The sequence below is a fragment of the Notothenia rossii genome (genome assembly GCF_949606895.1).
Source record: "Notothenia rossii genome assembly, chromosome: 5".
Taxonomy (NCBI): domain Eukaryota; kingdom Metazoa; phylum Chordata; class Actinopteri; order Perciformes; family Nototheniidae; genus Notothenia; species Notothenia rossii.
In genome coordinates, this window is record NC_136903.1 from 704,700 (window position 1) to 720,668 (window position 15,969).

At 48.8% G+C, this 15,969-nt stretch overlaps 1 protein-coding gene across 1 annotated transcript; it reads left to right on the top strand.

Moving 5' to 3' along the window:
- The first annotated feature begins 942 nt into the window (after positions 1 to 942).
- Positions 943 to 14,168, top strand: kcnj11l (potassium inwardly rectifying channel subfamily J member 11, like). The gene is made up of 5 exons (XM_079681650.1): positions 943 to 2,035; positions 10,930 to 11,166; positions 11,466 to 11,735; positions 13,193 to 13,400; positions 13,731 to 14,168. Exons 1-5 carry the CDS (start codon positions 1,532 to 1,534, stop codon positions 14,144 to 14,146), a joined length of 1,635 nt encoding a protein of 544 aa, XP_079537776.1. The 5' UTR covers positions 943 to 1,531; the 3' UTR covers positions 14,147 to 14,168.
- Positions 14,169 to 15,969: the final 1,801 nt, after the last annotated feature.

The following is a 15,969-nucleotide window of genomic DNA, read 5'->3' on the forward strand; positions in this document are numbered from 1 at the left end:
TGTGTGTGTGTGTGTGTGTGTGTGTGTGTGTGTGTGTGTCTGTGTCTGTGTCTGTGTCTGTGTGTCTGTGTGTGTGTGTGTGTGTGTCTGTGTCTGTGTCTGTGTGTGTGTGTGTGTGTGTGTGTGTGTGTGTGTCTGTGTGTGCGTCTGTGTGTATGTGTGCGTGTGCGTGTGCGTGTGTGTGTGTGTGTGTCTGTGTGTGTGTGTGTGTGTGTGTGTGTGTGTGTGTGTCTGTGTGTGTGTCTGTGTGTGTGTGTGTGTGTCTGTGTGTGTGTGTGTGTGTGTGTGTGTGTGTGTGTGTCTGTGTGTGTGTCTGTGTGTGTGTGCGTGTGTGTGTGTGTGTGTGTGTGTGTGTGTGTGTGTGTGTGTGTGTGTGTGTGTGTGTGTGTGTGTGTGTGTGTGTGTGTGTGTGTGTCTGTGTCTGTGTCTGTGTGTGTGTGTGTGTGTGTGTGTGTGTGTGTGTGTCTGTGTGTGCGTCTGTGTGTATGTGTGCGTGTGCGTGTGCGTGTGTGTGTGTGTGTGTCTGTGTGTGTGTCTGTGTGTGTGTGTGTGTGTGTGTGTGTGTCTGTGTGTGTGTGCGTGTGTGTGTGTGTGTGTGTGTGTGTCTGTATGTGTGTGTGTGTGTGTGTGTGTGTGTGTGTGTGTGTGTGTGTGTGTGTGTGTGTGTGTGTGTGTGTGTGTGTGTGTGTGTGTGTGTCTGTGTCTGTGTCTGTGTGTCTGTGTGTCTGTGTGTGTGTGTGTGTGTGTGTGTGTGTGTGTGTCTGTGTGTGTGTGTGTGTGTGTGTGTGTGTGTGTGTGTGTGTGTGTGTGTCTGTATGTGTGTGTGTGTGTGTGTGTGTGTGTGTGTGTGTGTGTGTGTGTGTGTGTGTGTGTGTGTGTGTGTGTGTCTGTGTCTGTGTCTGTGTGTCTGTGTGTCTGTGTGTGTGTGTGTGTGTGTGTGTGTGTCTGTGTGTGTGTGTGTGAGCTGATGGAATAGGATTACCCAAACTTTTTTTTAAATGTTGGCAAAATACACATTTTTATTGTATTTTTTGACAATAAATCGATAAAGCGTGACTCATTAATAATAATAATAATAATAATAATATTAATAATAATAATAATAATAATAATAATGTGTGATCACCCTTTAATGTTTTTCTTATATGGTCCTCTGCATCTTTTTAAATATGGATATGTTTCCATCGTTAAGTCGATATAATAAAAGCGTATGAAATCATTATCATCGTTTCCTAATGATCTCACTATGTGACTGGAGTTCAAGTGAAATATGAAATGTTAACATAACACACATAATTGTATAATGATGTGACAATAATTCCATGACTTGTATATAACAACAACAACAACAACAGTAGTGTTTACTAAGTTACTACATGGGTCCATGTTTTAGTACATGATCTAAAGAGCACACTGAAAAGGCTTTAGGGATCTCTCTAACATCAGCTGCTCTTATCAGTCATCAATAATCCATCCTCATCTTAATGTGGAACAGGTCACATGATGCAGCTTCATCAATGCTTTAACGCTGATGCTGCTCAGCCCGCTAGCAAACACAACAACAACAACAACAACAACAACAACAACAAGTTCCTGTAAAACAAGTCTACTAACTAAATATAAACAAATCAAATCCCATCCTCTGAGCGAAGCTTCTGATTTCATTCTGTGTGTGTGTGTGTGTGTGTGTGTGTGTGTGTGTGTGTGTGTGTGTGTGTGTGTGTGTGTGTGTGTGTGTGTGTGTGTGTGTGTGTGTGTGTGTGTGTGTGTGTGTGTGTGTGTGTGTGTGTGTGTGTGTGTGTGTGTGTGTGTGTGTGTGTGTGTGTGTGTGTGTGTGTGTGTGTGTGTGTGTGTGTGTGTGTGTGTGTGTGTGAGCAGCATGTTAGCGAGGAAGGGTCTCCTGCCTGACGGCTTCCTGCTGACCCGCCTCGCTGAGGATCAGACCCCCAACAGGCGGAGCTTCCGCTCCCAGAGAGCCAGGTTCATCACCAAGAACGGCTCCTGCAACGTGGCCCACAAGAACATCCGCGAGCAGGTACACAACAACAACAATAATAACAACATCAATAACAACACCAACTACGAGTGCAAAAGAGTCTATAAGTGATTGGAATATGATATATAAGATTAGTCATTTCTAAGGAGCGAACAGATGAATGTTCTGGATGTTCTTCACACAGTTCAGGTGTTTAGCAGTCTGATGGCCTGAGGGAGGAAACTCTCTCTGAGTCTGGGGGCTTTAGTCCTGAGTCTGGTGGTTTCAGTCCTGAGTCTGGGGGCTTTAGTCCTGAGTCTGGTGGTTTCAGTCCTGAGTCTGGGGGCTTTAGTCCTGAGTCTGGGGGCTTTAGTCCTGAGTCTGGTGGTTTCAGTCCTGAGTCTGGTGGTTTCAGTCCTGAGTCTGGGGGCTTTAGTCCTGAGTCTGGTGGTTTTAGTCCTGAGTCTGGTGGTTTTAGCCCTGAGTCTAGTGGTTTTAGTCCTGAGTCTGGTGGTCTTAGTCCTGAGTCTGGTGGTCTTAGTCCTGAGTCTGGTGGTCTTAGTCCTGAGTCTGGTGGTCTTAGTCCTGAGTCTGGAGGTTTTAGTCCTGAGTCTGGTGGTCTTAGTCCTGAGTCTGGTGGTCTTAGTCCTGAGTCTGGTGGTTTCAGTCCTGAGTCTGGTGGTTTCAGTCCTGAGTCTGGGGGCTTTAGTCCTGAGTCTGGTGGTTTTAGTCCTGAGTCTGGAGGTTTCAGTCCTGAGTCTGGGGGCTTTAGTCCTGAGTCTGGTGGTTTTAGTCCTGAGTCTGGTGGTTTTAGCCCTGAGTCTAGTGGTTTTAGTCCTGAGTCTGGTGGTCTTAGTCCTGAGTCTGGTGGTCTTAGTCCTGAGTCTGGTGGTCTTAGTCCTGAGTCTGGTGGTCTTAGTCCTGAGTCTGGAGGTTTTAGTCCTGAGTCTGGTGGTCTTAGTCCTGAGTCTGGTGGTCTTAGTCCTGAGTCTGGTGGTCTTAGTCCTGAGTCTGGTGGTCTTAGTCCTGAGTCTGGAGGTTTTAGTCCTGAGTCTGGTGGTCTTAGTCCTGAGTCTGGGCGCTTTAGTCCTGAGTCTGGTGGTTTTAGTCCTGAGTCTGGTGGTTTTAGCCCTGAGTCTAGTGGTTTTAGTCCTGAGTCTGGTGGTCTTAGTCCTGAGTCTGGTGGTCTTAGTCCTGAGTCTGGTGGTCTTAGTCCTGAGTCTGGTGGTTTCAGTCCTGAGTCTGGTGGTTTCAGTCCTGAGTCTGGTGGTCTTAGTTCTGAGTCTAGAGGTTTTAGCCCTGAGTCTAGTGGTTTTAGTCCTGAGTCTGGTGGTCTTAGTCCTGAGTCTGGTGGTCTTAGTCCTGAGTCTGGTGGTCTTAGTCCTGAGTCTGGTGGTCTTAGTCCTGAGTCTGGTGGTTTCAGTCCTGAGTCTGGTGGTTTCAGTCCTGAGTCTGGTGGTCTTAGTTCTGAGTCTAGAGGTTTTAGCCCTGAGTCTAGTGGTTTTAGTCCTGAGTCTAGTGGTTTTAGTCCTGAGTCTGGTGGTCTTAGTCCTGAGTCTGGGGGCTTTAGTCCTGAGTCTGGTGGTTTTAGTCCTGAGTCTGGTGGTCTTAGTTCTGAGTCTAGAGGTTTTAGCCCTGAGTCTAGTGGTTTTAGTCCTGAGTCTGGTGGTCTTAGTCCTGAGTCTGGTGGTCTTAGTCCTGAGTCTGGTGGTCTTAGTCCTGAGTCTGGTGGTCTTAGTCCTGAGTCTGGAGGTTTTAGTCCTGAGTCTGGTGGTCTTAGTCCTGAGTCTGGTGGTCTTAGTCCTGAGTCTGGTGGTTTCAGTCCTGAGTCTGGTGGTTTCAGTCCTGAGTCTGGGGGCTTTAGTCCTGAGTCTGGTGGTTTTAGTCCTGAGTCTGGAGGTTTCAGTCCTGAGTCTGGGGGCTTTAGTCCTGAGTCTGGTGGTTTTAGTCCTGAGTCTGGTGGTTTTAGCCCTGAGTCTAGTGGTTTTAGTCCTGAGTCTGGTGGTCTTAGTCCTGAGTCTGGTGGTCTTAGTCCTGAGTCTGGTGGTCTTAGTCCTGAGTCTGGTGGTCTTAGTCCTGAGTCTGGAGGTTTTAGTCCTGAGTCTGGTGGTCTTAGTCCTGAGTCTGGTGGTCTTAGTCCTGAGTCTGGTGGTCTTAGTCCTGAGTCTGGTGGTCTTAGTCCTGAGTCTGGAGGTTTTAGTCCTGAGTCTGGTGGTCTTAGTCCTGAGTCTGGTGGTCTTAGTCCTGAGTCTGGGCGCTTTAGTCCTGAGTCTGGTGGTTTTAGTCCTGAGTCTGGTGGTTTTAGCCCTGAGTCTAGTGGTTTTAGTCCTGAGTCTGGTGGTCTTAGTCCTGAGTCTGGTGGTCTTAGTCCTGAGTCTGGTGGTCTTAGTCCTGAGTCTGGAGGTTTTAGTCCTGAGTCTGGTGGTCTTAGTCCTGAGTCTGGTGGTCTTAGTCCTGAGTCTGGTGGTTTTAGTCCTGAGTCTGGTGGTTTTAGTCCTGAGTCTGGTGGTCTTAGTCCTGAGTCTGGTGGTTTTAGTCCTGAGTCTGGTGGTCTTAGTCCTGAGTCTGGTGGTCTTAGTCCTGAGTCTGGTGGTTTTAGTCCTGAGTCTGGTGGTCTTAGTCCTGAGTCTGGTGGTTTTAGTCCTGAGTCTGGTGGTCTTAGTCCTGAGTCTGGTGGTCTTAGTCCTGAGTCTGGTGGTTTTGGTCCTGAGTGTGGTGGTCTTAGTCCTGAGTCTGGTGGTCTTATTCCTGAGTCTGGTGGTTTTAATCCTGAGTCTGGAGGTTTTAGTCCTGAGTCTGGTGGTTTTAATCCTGAGTCTGGAGGTTTTAGTCCTGAGTCTGGAGGTTTTAGTCCTGAGTCTGGAGGTTTTAGTCCTGAGTCTGGAGGTTTTAGTCCTGAGTCTGGTGGTCTTATTCCTGAGTGTGGGGGTTTTAGTCCTGAGTCTGGTGGTTTTAATCCTGAGTCTGGTGGTTTTAATCCTGAGTCTGGAGGTTTTAGTCCTGAGTCTGGTGGTCTTATTCCTGAGTCTGGAGGTTTTAGTCCTGAGTCTGGAGGTTTTAGTCCTGAGTCTGGAGGTTTTAGTCCTGAGTCTGGAGGTTTTAGTCCTGAGTCTGGTGGTTTTAGTCCTGAGTCTGGTGGTCTTATTCCTGAGTGTGGGGGTTTTAGTCCTGAGTCTGGTGGTTTTAATCCTGAGTCTGGTGGTTTTAATCCTGAGTCTGGAGGTTTTAGTCCTGAGTCTGGTGGTCTTATTCCTGAGTCTGGAGGTTTTAGTCCTGAGTCTGGAGGTTTTAGTCCTGAGTCTGGAGGTTTTAGTCCTGAGTCTGGTGGTCTTATTCCTGAGTGTGGGGGTTTTAGTCCTGAGTCTGGTGGTCTTATTCCTGAGTCTAGTGGTCTTAGTCCTGAGTCTGGTGGTTTTAGTCCTGAGTCTGGAGGTTTTAGTCATGAGTCTGGTGGTCTTAGTCCTGAATCTGGGGGTTTTAGTCCTGAGTCTGGTGGTTTTAGTCCTGAGTCTGGTGGTTTTAGCCCTGAGCCTAGTGGTTTTAGTCCTGAGTCTGGTGGTCTTAGTCCTGAATCTGGGGGTTTTAGTCCTGAGTCTGGTGGTCTTAGTTCTGAGTCTAGAGGTTTTAGTCCTGAGTCTGGAGGTTTTAGCCCTGAGTCTGGAGGTTTTAGCCCTGAGTCTGGAGGTTTTAGCCCTGAGTCTGGAGGTTTTAGTCCTGAGTCTGGTGGTTTTACTCTGAGTCTGGTGGTTTTAGTCATGAGTCTGGTGGTTTTAGTCCTGAGTCTGGTGGTCTTAGTCCTGAGTCTGGTGGTCTTAGTCCTGAGTCTGGTGGTTTTAGCCCTGAGTCTGGTGGTTTCAGTCCTGAGTCTGGTGGTTTTAGTCCTGAGTCTGGTGGTTTTAGTCCTGAGTCTGGTGGTTTTAGTCCTGAGTCTGGTGGTCTTAGTCCTGAGTCTGGTGGTTTTAGTCCTGAGTCTGGTGGTTTTAGTCATGAGTTTGGTGGTTTCAGTCCTGAGTCTGGTGGTCTTAGTCCTGAGTCTGGTGGTCTTAGTCCTGAGTCTGGAGGTTTTAGCCCTGAGTCTGGTGGTCTTAGTCCTGAGTCTGGTGGTTTTAGTCATGAGTTTGGTGGTTTTAGTCCTGAGTCTGGTGGTCTTAGTCCTGAGTCTGGTGGTCTTAGTCCTGAGTCTGGAGGTTTTAGCCCTGAGTCTGGAGGTTTTAGTCCTGATGCTGGTGGTTTTAGTCCTGAGTCTGGTGGTTTCAGTCCTGAGTCTGGTGGTCTTATTCCTGAGTCTGGTGGTCTTAGTCCTGAGTCTGGTGGTTTTAGTCATGAGTCTGGTGGTTTTAGTCCTGAGTCTGGTGGTTTTAGTCCTGAGTCTGGTGGTTTCAGTCCTGAGTCTGGTGGTTTTAGTTCTGAGTCTGGTGGTCTTAGTCCTGAGTCTGGTGGTCTTAGTCCTGAGTCTGGTGGTTTTAGTCCTGAGTCTGGTGGTTTTAGTCCTGAGTCTGGTGGTTTTAGTCCTGAGTCTGGTGGTTTTAGTCCTGAGTCTGGTGGTTTTAGTCCTGAGTCTGGTGGTCTTAGTCCTGAGTCTGGTGGTCTTAGTCCTGAGTCTGGTGGTTTTAGTCATGAGTTTGGTGGTTTTAGTCCTGAGTCTGGTGGTTTTAGTCCTGAGTCTGGTGGTTTCAGTCCTGAGTCTGGTGGTTTTAGTTCTGAGTCTGGTGGTCTTAGTCCTGAGTCTGGTGGTTTCAGTCCTGAGTCTGGTGGTTTCTGTCCTGAGTCTGGTGGTTTCAGTCCTGAGTCTGGTGGTTTTAGTTCTGAGTCTGGTGGTTTTAGTCCTGAGTCTGGTGGTTTTAGTCCTGAGTCTGGTGGTTTTAGTCCTGAGTCTGGTGGTTTCAGTCCTGAGTCTGGTGGTTTTAGTCCTGAGTCTGGTGGTTTTAGTCCTGAGTCTGGTGGTTTCAGTCCTGAGTCTGGTGGTTTTAGTTCTGAGTCTGGTGGTTTTAGTTCTGAGTCTGGTGGTCTTAGTCCTGAGTCTGGTGGTCTTAGTCCTGAGTCTGGAGGTTTTAGTTCTGAGTCTGGTGGTCTTAGTCCTGAGTCTGGTGGTTTTAGTTCTGAGTCTGGTGGTTTTAGTTCTGAGTCTGGTGGTTTTAGTCCTGAGTCTGGTGGTTTTAGTCCTGAGTCTGGTGGTTTCAGTCCTGAGTCTGGTGGTTTTAGTTCTGAGTCTGGTGGTTTTAGTCATGAGTCTGGTGGTTTTAGTCCTGAGTCTGGTGGTTTTAGTCCTGAGTCTGGTGGTTTTAGTCCTGAGTCTGGTGGTTTCAGTCCTGAGTCTGGTGGTTTTAGTCCCTAGTCTGGTGGTTTTAGTCCTGAATCTGGTGGTCTTAGTCCTGAGTCTGGTGGTTTTAGTCATGAGTCTGGTGGTTTTAGTCCTGAGTCTGGTGGTTTTAGTCCTGAGTCTGGTGGTTTCAGTCCTGAGTCTGGTGGTTTTAGTCCCTAGTCTGGTGGTTTTAGTTCTGAGTCTGGTGGTCTTAGTCCTGAGTCTGGTGGTTTCAGTCCTGAGTCTGGTGGTTTTAGTACAGAGTCTGGTGGTTTTAGTCCCTAGTCTGGTGGTTTTAGTTCTGAGTCTGGTGGTTTTAGTCCTGAGTCTGGTGGTTTCAGTCCTGAGTCTGGTGGTTTTAGTTCTGAGTCTGGTGGTTTTAGTCCTGAGTCTGGTGGTTTTAGTCCTGAGTCTGGTGGTTTCAGTCCTGAGTCTGGTGGTTTTAGTTCTGAGTCTGGTGGTTTTAGTTCTGAGTCTGGTGGTCTTAGTCCTGAGTCTGGTGGTCTTAGTCCTGAGTCTGGTGGTTTTAGTTCTGAGTCTGGTGGTTTTAGTTCTGAGTCTGGTGGTCTTAGTCCTGAGTCTGGTGGTTTTAGTCATGAGTCTGGTGGTTTTAGTCCTGAGTCTGGTGGTTTCAGTCCTGAGTCTGGTGGTTTTAGTCCCTAGTCTGGTGGTTTTAGTCCTGAGTCTGGTGGTCTTAGTCCTGAGTCTGGTGGTTTTAGTCATGAGTCTGGTGGTTTTAGTCCTGAGTCTGGTGGTTTTAGTCCTGAGTCTGGTGGTTTCAGTCCTGAGTCTGGTGGTTTTAGTCCCTAGTCTGGTGGTTTTAGTTCTGAGTCTGGTGGTCTTAGTCCTGAGTCTGGTGGTTTCAGTCCTGAGTCTGGTGGTTTTAGTCCCTAGTCTGGTGGTTTTAGTTCTGAGTCTGGTGGTTTCAGTCCTGAGTTCGGTGGTTTCAGTCCTGAGTCTGGTGGTTTTAGTCCTGAGTCTGGTGGTTTTAGTCCTGAGTCTGGTGGTTTTAGTCCTGAGTCTGGTGGTTTTAAAAAAAGCCCCTTCCCCCTCCTCCCTTCTGTCAACCACTTTGAAAAAACGGTTGATGATATTCGCTCTTCTTTTTCTGACTCACCTTTACTCACCGCTGGGTCACCAGACCCTCCCCCAAACACTGACCTCCTTCTCCCCTCTCTCTCCAAGTGAGGGTCTTACCCTCATTACCTCTGCCCGTCCTACCACCTGTCCTCTGGACCCTATCCCCTCAAACCTCCTTCAGACTATCGCTCCTGATATTCTACCGTTTCTCATTTCATCAACACTTCTCTAACTTCTGGTCCCTTTCCAAACAGTCTCAAGGAGGCAAGAGTAAACCCTCTCCTAAAGAAACCCACTCTCAACCCGTCTGATGTTAGAAACTACAGGCCTGTCTCTCTCCTCCCGTTCCTGTCTAAAACACTTGAACTGTCTTTAAACAACTCTCCTGTTATCTCCATCAGAACAACCTTCTGGATCCGCACCAGTCTGGTTTCAAGGCAGGTCACTCAACAGAAACTGCTCTCCTTGCTGTCTCTGAGGAACTGCACACGGCTAGAGCAGCCTCCCTCTCCTCTGTCATCATCCTTCTGGACCTGTCTGCTGCATTCGACACGGTGAACCATCAGATCCTCCTTCACACTCTCCAAGAACTTGGAGATTCAGGCTCTGCACTTTCCCTCCTCACCTCATACCTCAAAGACCTACAGGGTAACTTGGAGAGGGTCCGAGTCCGACCCTTGTCAATTAACTACAGGGGTCCCTCAGGGCTCTGTTCTTGGTCCCCTCCTCTTCTCCTTGTACACAAACTCGCTCGTATCAGTCATTAGCCCGTATGGTTTTTCATACCACTGCTACGCTGACGACATCCAACTAATTCTGTCCTTTCCCCGCTCAGAGACCCAGGTCGTCGCACGCATCTCTGCTTGTCTAGCTGACATCTCTCAGTGGATGTCTGCTCATCACCTCAAGCTCAACCTTGACAAGACTGAACTGCTTTTCCTTCCTACACTCTTTACAACATCAGGAGGATACGTCCCCAGCTGACCCAGAAAGAGACGCAGGTTCTGGTCCAGGCTCTCGTCATCTCACGCCTAGACTACTGCAACTCCCTCCTGGCTGGTCTACCTGCATGTGCCCTCCGACCTCTGCAGCTCATCCAGAATGCAGCGGCTCGTCTGGTCTTCAACCTTCCTAAATGTTCCCACACCACGCCGCTCCTCCGCTCCCTTCACTGGCTTCCAGTAACTGCTAGAATCCACTTCAAGACACTGGTACTTGCGTACCATGCTGTGAATGGATCTGGCCCTTCCTACATCCAGGACATGGTTAAACCGTACACCCCAGCACGTGCACTCCGCTCTGCATCAGCCAAACAGCTCTCTGCACCCGCACTGCGAGGGGGACCCAAGTTCCCATCAGCAGAAACACGTGGGTTTGCTATCCTGGCTCCAAAATGGTGGAATGAGCTCCCCATTGAAATCAGGACAGCAGAAAGCTGACACATCTTCTTCAGACTGAAAACTCATCTCTTTGGACTCCACTTCCAGAGATAGAATTACTAACAAAGCACTTATATACTAATAAAGGGCTGGCTGATCTAAAGCCAGTTGAGGAGCACTTGAAATGTTTAGCTCTATGAAACCTGATGAACTTTTATGATTCTGATTTCTTCAAGGTTGTATCTTGTTGGTCGAACGCACTTATTGTAAGTCGCTTTGGATAAAAGCCTCAGCTAAATGTGATGTAGTTTTAGTCCTGAAACTGTCCCTGAGTCTGGTGGTTTTAGTCCTGAAGCTGTCCCTGAGTCTGGTGGTTTTAGTCCTGAAACTGTCCCTGAGTCTGGTGGTTTTAGTCCTGAAGCTGTCCCTGAGTCTGGTGGTTTTAGTCCTGAAGCTGTCCCTGAGTCTGGTGGTTTTAGTCCTGAAGCTGTCCCTGAGTCTGGTGGTTTTAGTCCTGAAGCTGTCCCTGAGTCTGGTGGTTTTAGTCCTGAAGCTGTCCCTGAGTCTGGTGGTTTTAGTCCTGAAGCTGTCCCTGAGTCTGGTGGTTTTAGTCCTGAAGCTGTCCCTGAGTCTGGTGGTTTTAGTCCTGAAGCTGTCCCTGAGTCTGGTGGTTTTAGTCTGGATCCTGCGTTAGGGCCTGCCAGACAGCAGCAGACTGAACAGTTTGTGGATGGAGTGATGGGGGTCTTTGATAATCCTGAGGGCTTTCTTCCTGAACCGCTGGGTGTAGAGGTCCTCCATGGATGGCGGCTCCGTCCTGGTGATGATGTGCCGTTTTCAACTACTACAACAACAAGAACAACAACAACAACAACCACAGGAATAACAGGGACCCCCTTGAAAACGAGATGGTGCATCTCAAGGGTTTTATCCCTATAAATAAAATTGCTATATATATAATAACAACACCCCCCCTCTCTTCCTCTCTGGTTCTACTCTCACCCCCCCTCTCTTCCTCTCTGGTTCTGCTCTCACCCCCCCTCTCTTCCTCTCTGGTTCTGCTCTCACCCCCCCTCTCTTCCTCTCTGGTTCTGCTCTCACCCCCCCTCTCTTCCTCTCTGGTTCTCTTCTCACCCCCCCTCTCTTCCTCTGGTTCTGCTCTCACCCCCCCTCCCTCTGCTCTCCCCCCTCAGGGCCGCTTCCTGCAGGATGTGTTCACCACGATGGTGGACCTGAAGTGGCACTACTCCCTGCTGATCTTCACGTCGGCCTTCCTGTGCTCCTGGATGCTGTTTGCTATGATCTGGTGGCTCCTGGCCTTCGCTCACGGGGACCTGCAGCCCCGCGACCCGGACTCTGACCCCATGGTGCCCTGCGTCACGGCCATCCACTCCTTCACCTCCGCCTTCCTGTTCTCCATCGAGGTCCAGGTGAGGCTCCCTCATGGTACACTCACTGATGGATTCATATCCGGACTTATTCTCTAATAGTTATTCATTTATTTTATTCTTGTTTGTTGTTTATAGTAAATCTTCCAAATCTTGAAATGCGACTCTGTCTGGTTTCATAGTCTTATATTTAAATGTGACGTGTCGTTGACTCGTTCCTCAGGACCCTCCACTCTTAGACTCTTTCTCAAATGACTTTGGAATAACTTTCCTTCAGACCCCTTAGTCAGACCCGGTGTGAACGCACCATGACACTGCAGGATGTGACCCCCCCCCTGCAGGTGACCATTGGCTTCGGGGGCCGCATGGTGACGGAGGAGTGTCCGCTGGCCATCACGGTGCTGATCGTCCAGAACATCCTGGGGCTGATCATCAACGCCGTGATGCTGGGCTGCGTCTTCATGAAGACCGCGCAGGCCAACCGGAGGGCGGAGACGCTCATCTTCTCCAGGAACGCTGTCATCGCCCCGCGCAACGGACGTCCCACCTTCATGTTCAGGGTGGGGGACCTGAGGAAGAGCATGATCATCTCCGCCACCGTGCAGCTGCAGGTACACACACAACAACAACAACAACAACACCGTGCAGCTGCAGGTACATACACAACAACAACAACACTGTGCAGCTGCAGAGGCCTGTACTACGAAGCTGGTTCAACCTAACCTGGATATGTTTGAGTTAGCCGGTTGGCCTAATCCAAAACATACGCGCTCTCATTAAACGATCCTACGACGCTGGTTATCAAGTGGATCGCTCAAACCAGCCGTGTCCTATCTAGTTAGGAGCGTTCACATGAAAGGGGTGGTATCTGGAGCATTCGACCAATCACAAACATGGAGAAGCGTACTGACAGCGCAGCGTCATACTTCCTGAATGAGAAGTCAACTATAATATTAGACATATGAAGAAGTTAAACTTTAAACATCCATGACTTAAACACTTGATCCAGGATCAAAGCCACATAGCTGCACCTGCAAGGTGAATACAGCTGGTAACAGAACAAGTGTTTGAATGCGTACATGAACAGGTTTATGATATCACTGCCCCGTCTAAGACACCATCTGACTTTCATTACATTTGACTCGAGTGTTTCCTCAACTTAATGTGTTGCTTCAAATAATCCTTCTGCATCCAGTATGTGACACTGTGAATGTTGCACGGCCAGATACGGCTCAGCTGACTCAGATAAGGAGATGATACATTATGATGTGATATGCCGTGGACTGTACTTAATGTTACTCTGATCCGGTTACTTATGTTGTGGCAGATATTTAAGTAAGCTTTCTTAACGCTAATGTTCTAATAGTCAGATTGCTCAGAAGATGGGAGGTGATATTCTATTAATTTTCACGTTCACACAGTCGCTGATTTTTGTCGGCCGTCTTTCCTGCAACGGCAGCTTTTCTGTATTTCCTTTCTCCTGTAATATGACTTGATGGCTTTAAACTCCGCACACTGAGCTCTGATTGGTCAGCAGGCAGTGCTTTCACTGAGTTGAGCTCTTAGCCTGCAACCTAACCTGCTCCGGAGCAGGTTAGCCGCTCAGCATCAGTTACCATGGAGATCTAGCCCGCTAAAAAGAGAACCAGCTTCGTAGGACCGGAAACCCAGAGTTAACCTGAAGTTAGCCGCTAAGAGAACATCCTGCTTCGTAGTACAGGCCTCTGGTACAACACCAACAACAACAACGATCATAAGGGATGCACAATGATCACAAACACACGCTAAAGACACACAAAAAGTTCCTTCATATAGTTGTGGATCAAAAAGAGCTCTTTCCCCAGTGAAGAAGGTCGTGTTGAACGTGTGTGTGTGTGTGTGTGTGTGTGTGTGTGTGTGTGTGTGTGTGTGTGTGTGTGTGTGTGTGTGTGTGTGTGTGTGTGTGTGTGTGTGTGTGTGTGTGTGTGTGTGTGTGTGTGTGTGTGTGTGTGTGTGTGTGTGTGTGTGTGTGTGTGTGTGTGTGTGTGTGTGTGTGTGTGTGTGTGTGTGTGTGTGTGTGTGTGTGCAGGTGATCCGGCGCACGGTGACGGCAGAGGGCGAGGTGGTCCCTGTGTGTCAGCTGGACATCCAGGTGGAGAATCCTCTGCGCAGCAACGGCATCTTCCTCGTGTCTCCGCTCATCATCAGCCACACCATGGAGAGAGGGAGCCCTCTGTACGAGCTGTCAGCACACACACTGCCCACCGAGGACCTGGAGATCATCGTCATCCTGGAGGGTGAGCGCACACACACACACACACACACACACACACACACACACACACACACACACACACACACACACACACACACACACACACACACACACACTGCCCACCGAGGACCTGGAGATCATCGTCATCCTGGAGGGTGAGCACACACACACACACACACACACACACACACACACACACACACACACACACACACACACACACACACACACACACACACACCTGTCTCTCACCTGCCCCCCCCCCCCCCCCCCCCCCCCCTGAAGGTGTCCCAGGCGACTGATTGATTGATTGATTGATTGATCGATTGATTGATTGATTGATTGATTGCAGGTGTGGTGGAGACGACGGGCATCACCATGCAGGCCCGGACCTCCTACACCCCGGAGGAGATCCTGTGGGGGCGGCGCTTCGTCTCCGTGATGACGGAGGAGGACGGGCGATACTGCGTCAACTATTCAAAGTTCGGGAACACGGTGCCGGTCCGGATGTCCTCGCTGAGCGCCAAGGAGCTGGACCTGAGCCGGGGGGGGGTGCAGGACGAGGAGCCCAACCTGCAGGGCTGGGGCCTGGTGAGGGCCGGCAGGGGGGGGTTCCGCCGCGGGGGCAGGGCCTGCGACTCAGGCTCCGCCCCCCGGCCATGGTACGACCAATCAGAGCATCCGGAGAAGGAGGTGGTGGAGCAGAAAGGGAAGAAGAAGAAGGTTCAGCTGGAGGTCATCGGGAGGCAGGAGGAGGAGGAGGACTGAGTGTATACTTTAATACACAGTATATATATATATATATATATATATATATACTCTAAACACAGTATATATACTCTAAACACAGTATATATATATATATATATATATATATATATATATATATATATATATATACTCTAAACACAGTATATATATATATACTCTAAACACAGTATATATATATATACTCTAAACACAGTATATATATATATACTCTAAACAGAGTATATATATATATTCTCTAATTACAGTATATATATATATTCTATACTATTCTACAGGATATTATACAGTTTATATATAGGGTATATACTCTAAATATGATTGAAGTCTGACGGAGTTATGGAACATTTTCCTAAAATTCTTCCCAATGTTTCCAGCATTGATCAAACTTGATATAACACTCAGCTGTGCTATTTAGTAGCTTTTGGTACATTTTGGAACATAAAATACATTTTTAGGCTCGCTTTATATCAAATACAGTGAACAATGGGTTGGTCAACAAATATTAGCCCCCAGGCCATTAATAGTCAATAGTGTACCCTTTCTGAGTCACAACTGACAACAGGCTCTCAGAGTAGTTCTTTACCAGGTAGGCACAGGTCTCTTGAGGGATGTCGGCCCATTCTTCCATTGCCAATTGTTCCAGCTGGTCCAAACTGCGTGGTTTCCGAGCATGGACATTCACTTTGAGCACCCGCCAGATGGGCTCTGAGCTCTGGGCTCTGGGCCCTGGGCTCTGGGCTCTGGGCTCTGGGCTCTGAGCTCTGGGCTCTGGGCCCTGGGCTCTGAGCTCTGGGCTCTGGGCCCTGGGCTCTGGGCTCTGGGCTCTGGGCTCTGGGCTCTGGGCTCTGGGCTCTGGGCTCTGGGCTCTGGGCTCTGGGCTCTGGGCTCTGAGCTCTGGGCTCTGGGCTCTGGGCTCTGGGCTCTGGGCTCTGGGCTCTGGGCTCTGGGCTCTGGGCTCTGGGATCTGGGCTCTGGGCTCTGGGCTCTGGGATCTGGGCTCTGGGCTCTGAGCTCTGGGCTCTGGGCTCTGGGCTCTGGGCTCTGGGCTCTGGGCTCTGGGATCTGGGCTCTGGGCTCTGGGCTCTGGGCTCTGGGCTCTGGGCTCTGGGATCTGGGCTCTGGGCTCTGGGCTCTGGGCTCTGGGCTCTGGGCTCTGGGCTCTGGGCTCTGGGCCGCTCCAGCACCTTGGTGTTGGTGTCCTTTAGGAACTGTTGGACCAAGTTCGATGTGTGCTTTGGGTCATTGTTGGAAGACCCAGCGACGACCAAAGTGACGACTAAGAGCAGATCTTTTCATGTTATCCCTCAAAATGTCAACACAATTTTTAATAAAGCCTAAAAACGTATTTTATTTTCCAAAATGTACCAAAAGCTACTAAATAGCACAGGTGAATGTTTGATTGTATCAAATGTTATCAATGCTGGAAACATTGGGAAGAATTTTAGTAAAATGTTCCATAACTCCTGGGGGGCTAATCATTTAGGCCTCAACTTTCATTTGTCAACGTGTGCATTTTTTTCACGGGACAAATGTCGAAATAATTTTGAGATCTGAAGAAAAGTTGAGAGAAAAGTTGAGTTCTGAGAATATCATTTTCAGAAGTCAAAATTCTGAGATGAAATTCTCTGAGATCTCAGAAGGTTCCTGATCGTCTTCTGGAGAGATTCAAGTGCTGCCTCTTCCACATTGAATCATACATGTAACGGAAAAGCACTCAAATATTCTCCTGAATGATGACGACATAAAGGTTCAGGATGTCACACTCATTACATATTCACGATTAACAGATTGATATGTTCTGGTCTCGATGTTCCCCCTCT

Bases quoted from the DNA above. Each gene is read 5' to 3' on its own strand.
- kcnj11l (XM_079681650.1), top strand. From the start codon at position 1,532: ATGCTGCTCAGCCCGCTAGCAAACACAACAACAACAACAACAACAACA. The intron at 2,036-10,929 runs GTACACAACAAC...CTCCCCCCTCAG, and splicing joins ACAAGAACATCCGCGAGCAG to GGCCGCTTCCTGCAGGATGT. The intron at 13,401-13,730 runs GTGAGCGCACAC...GATTGATTGCAG, and splicing joins GATCATCGTCATCCTGGAGG to GTGTGGTGGAGACGACGGGC.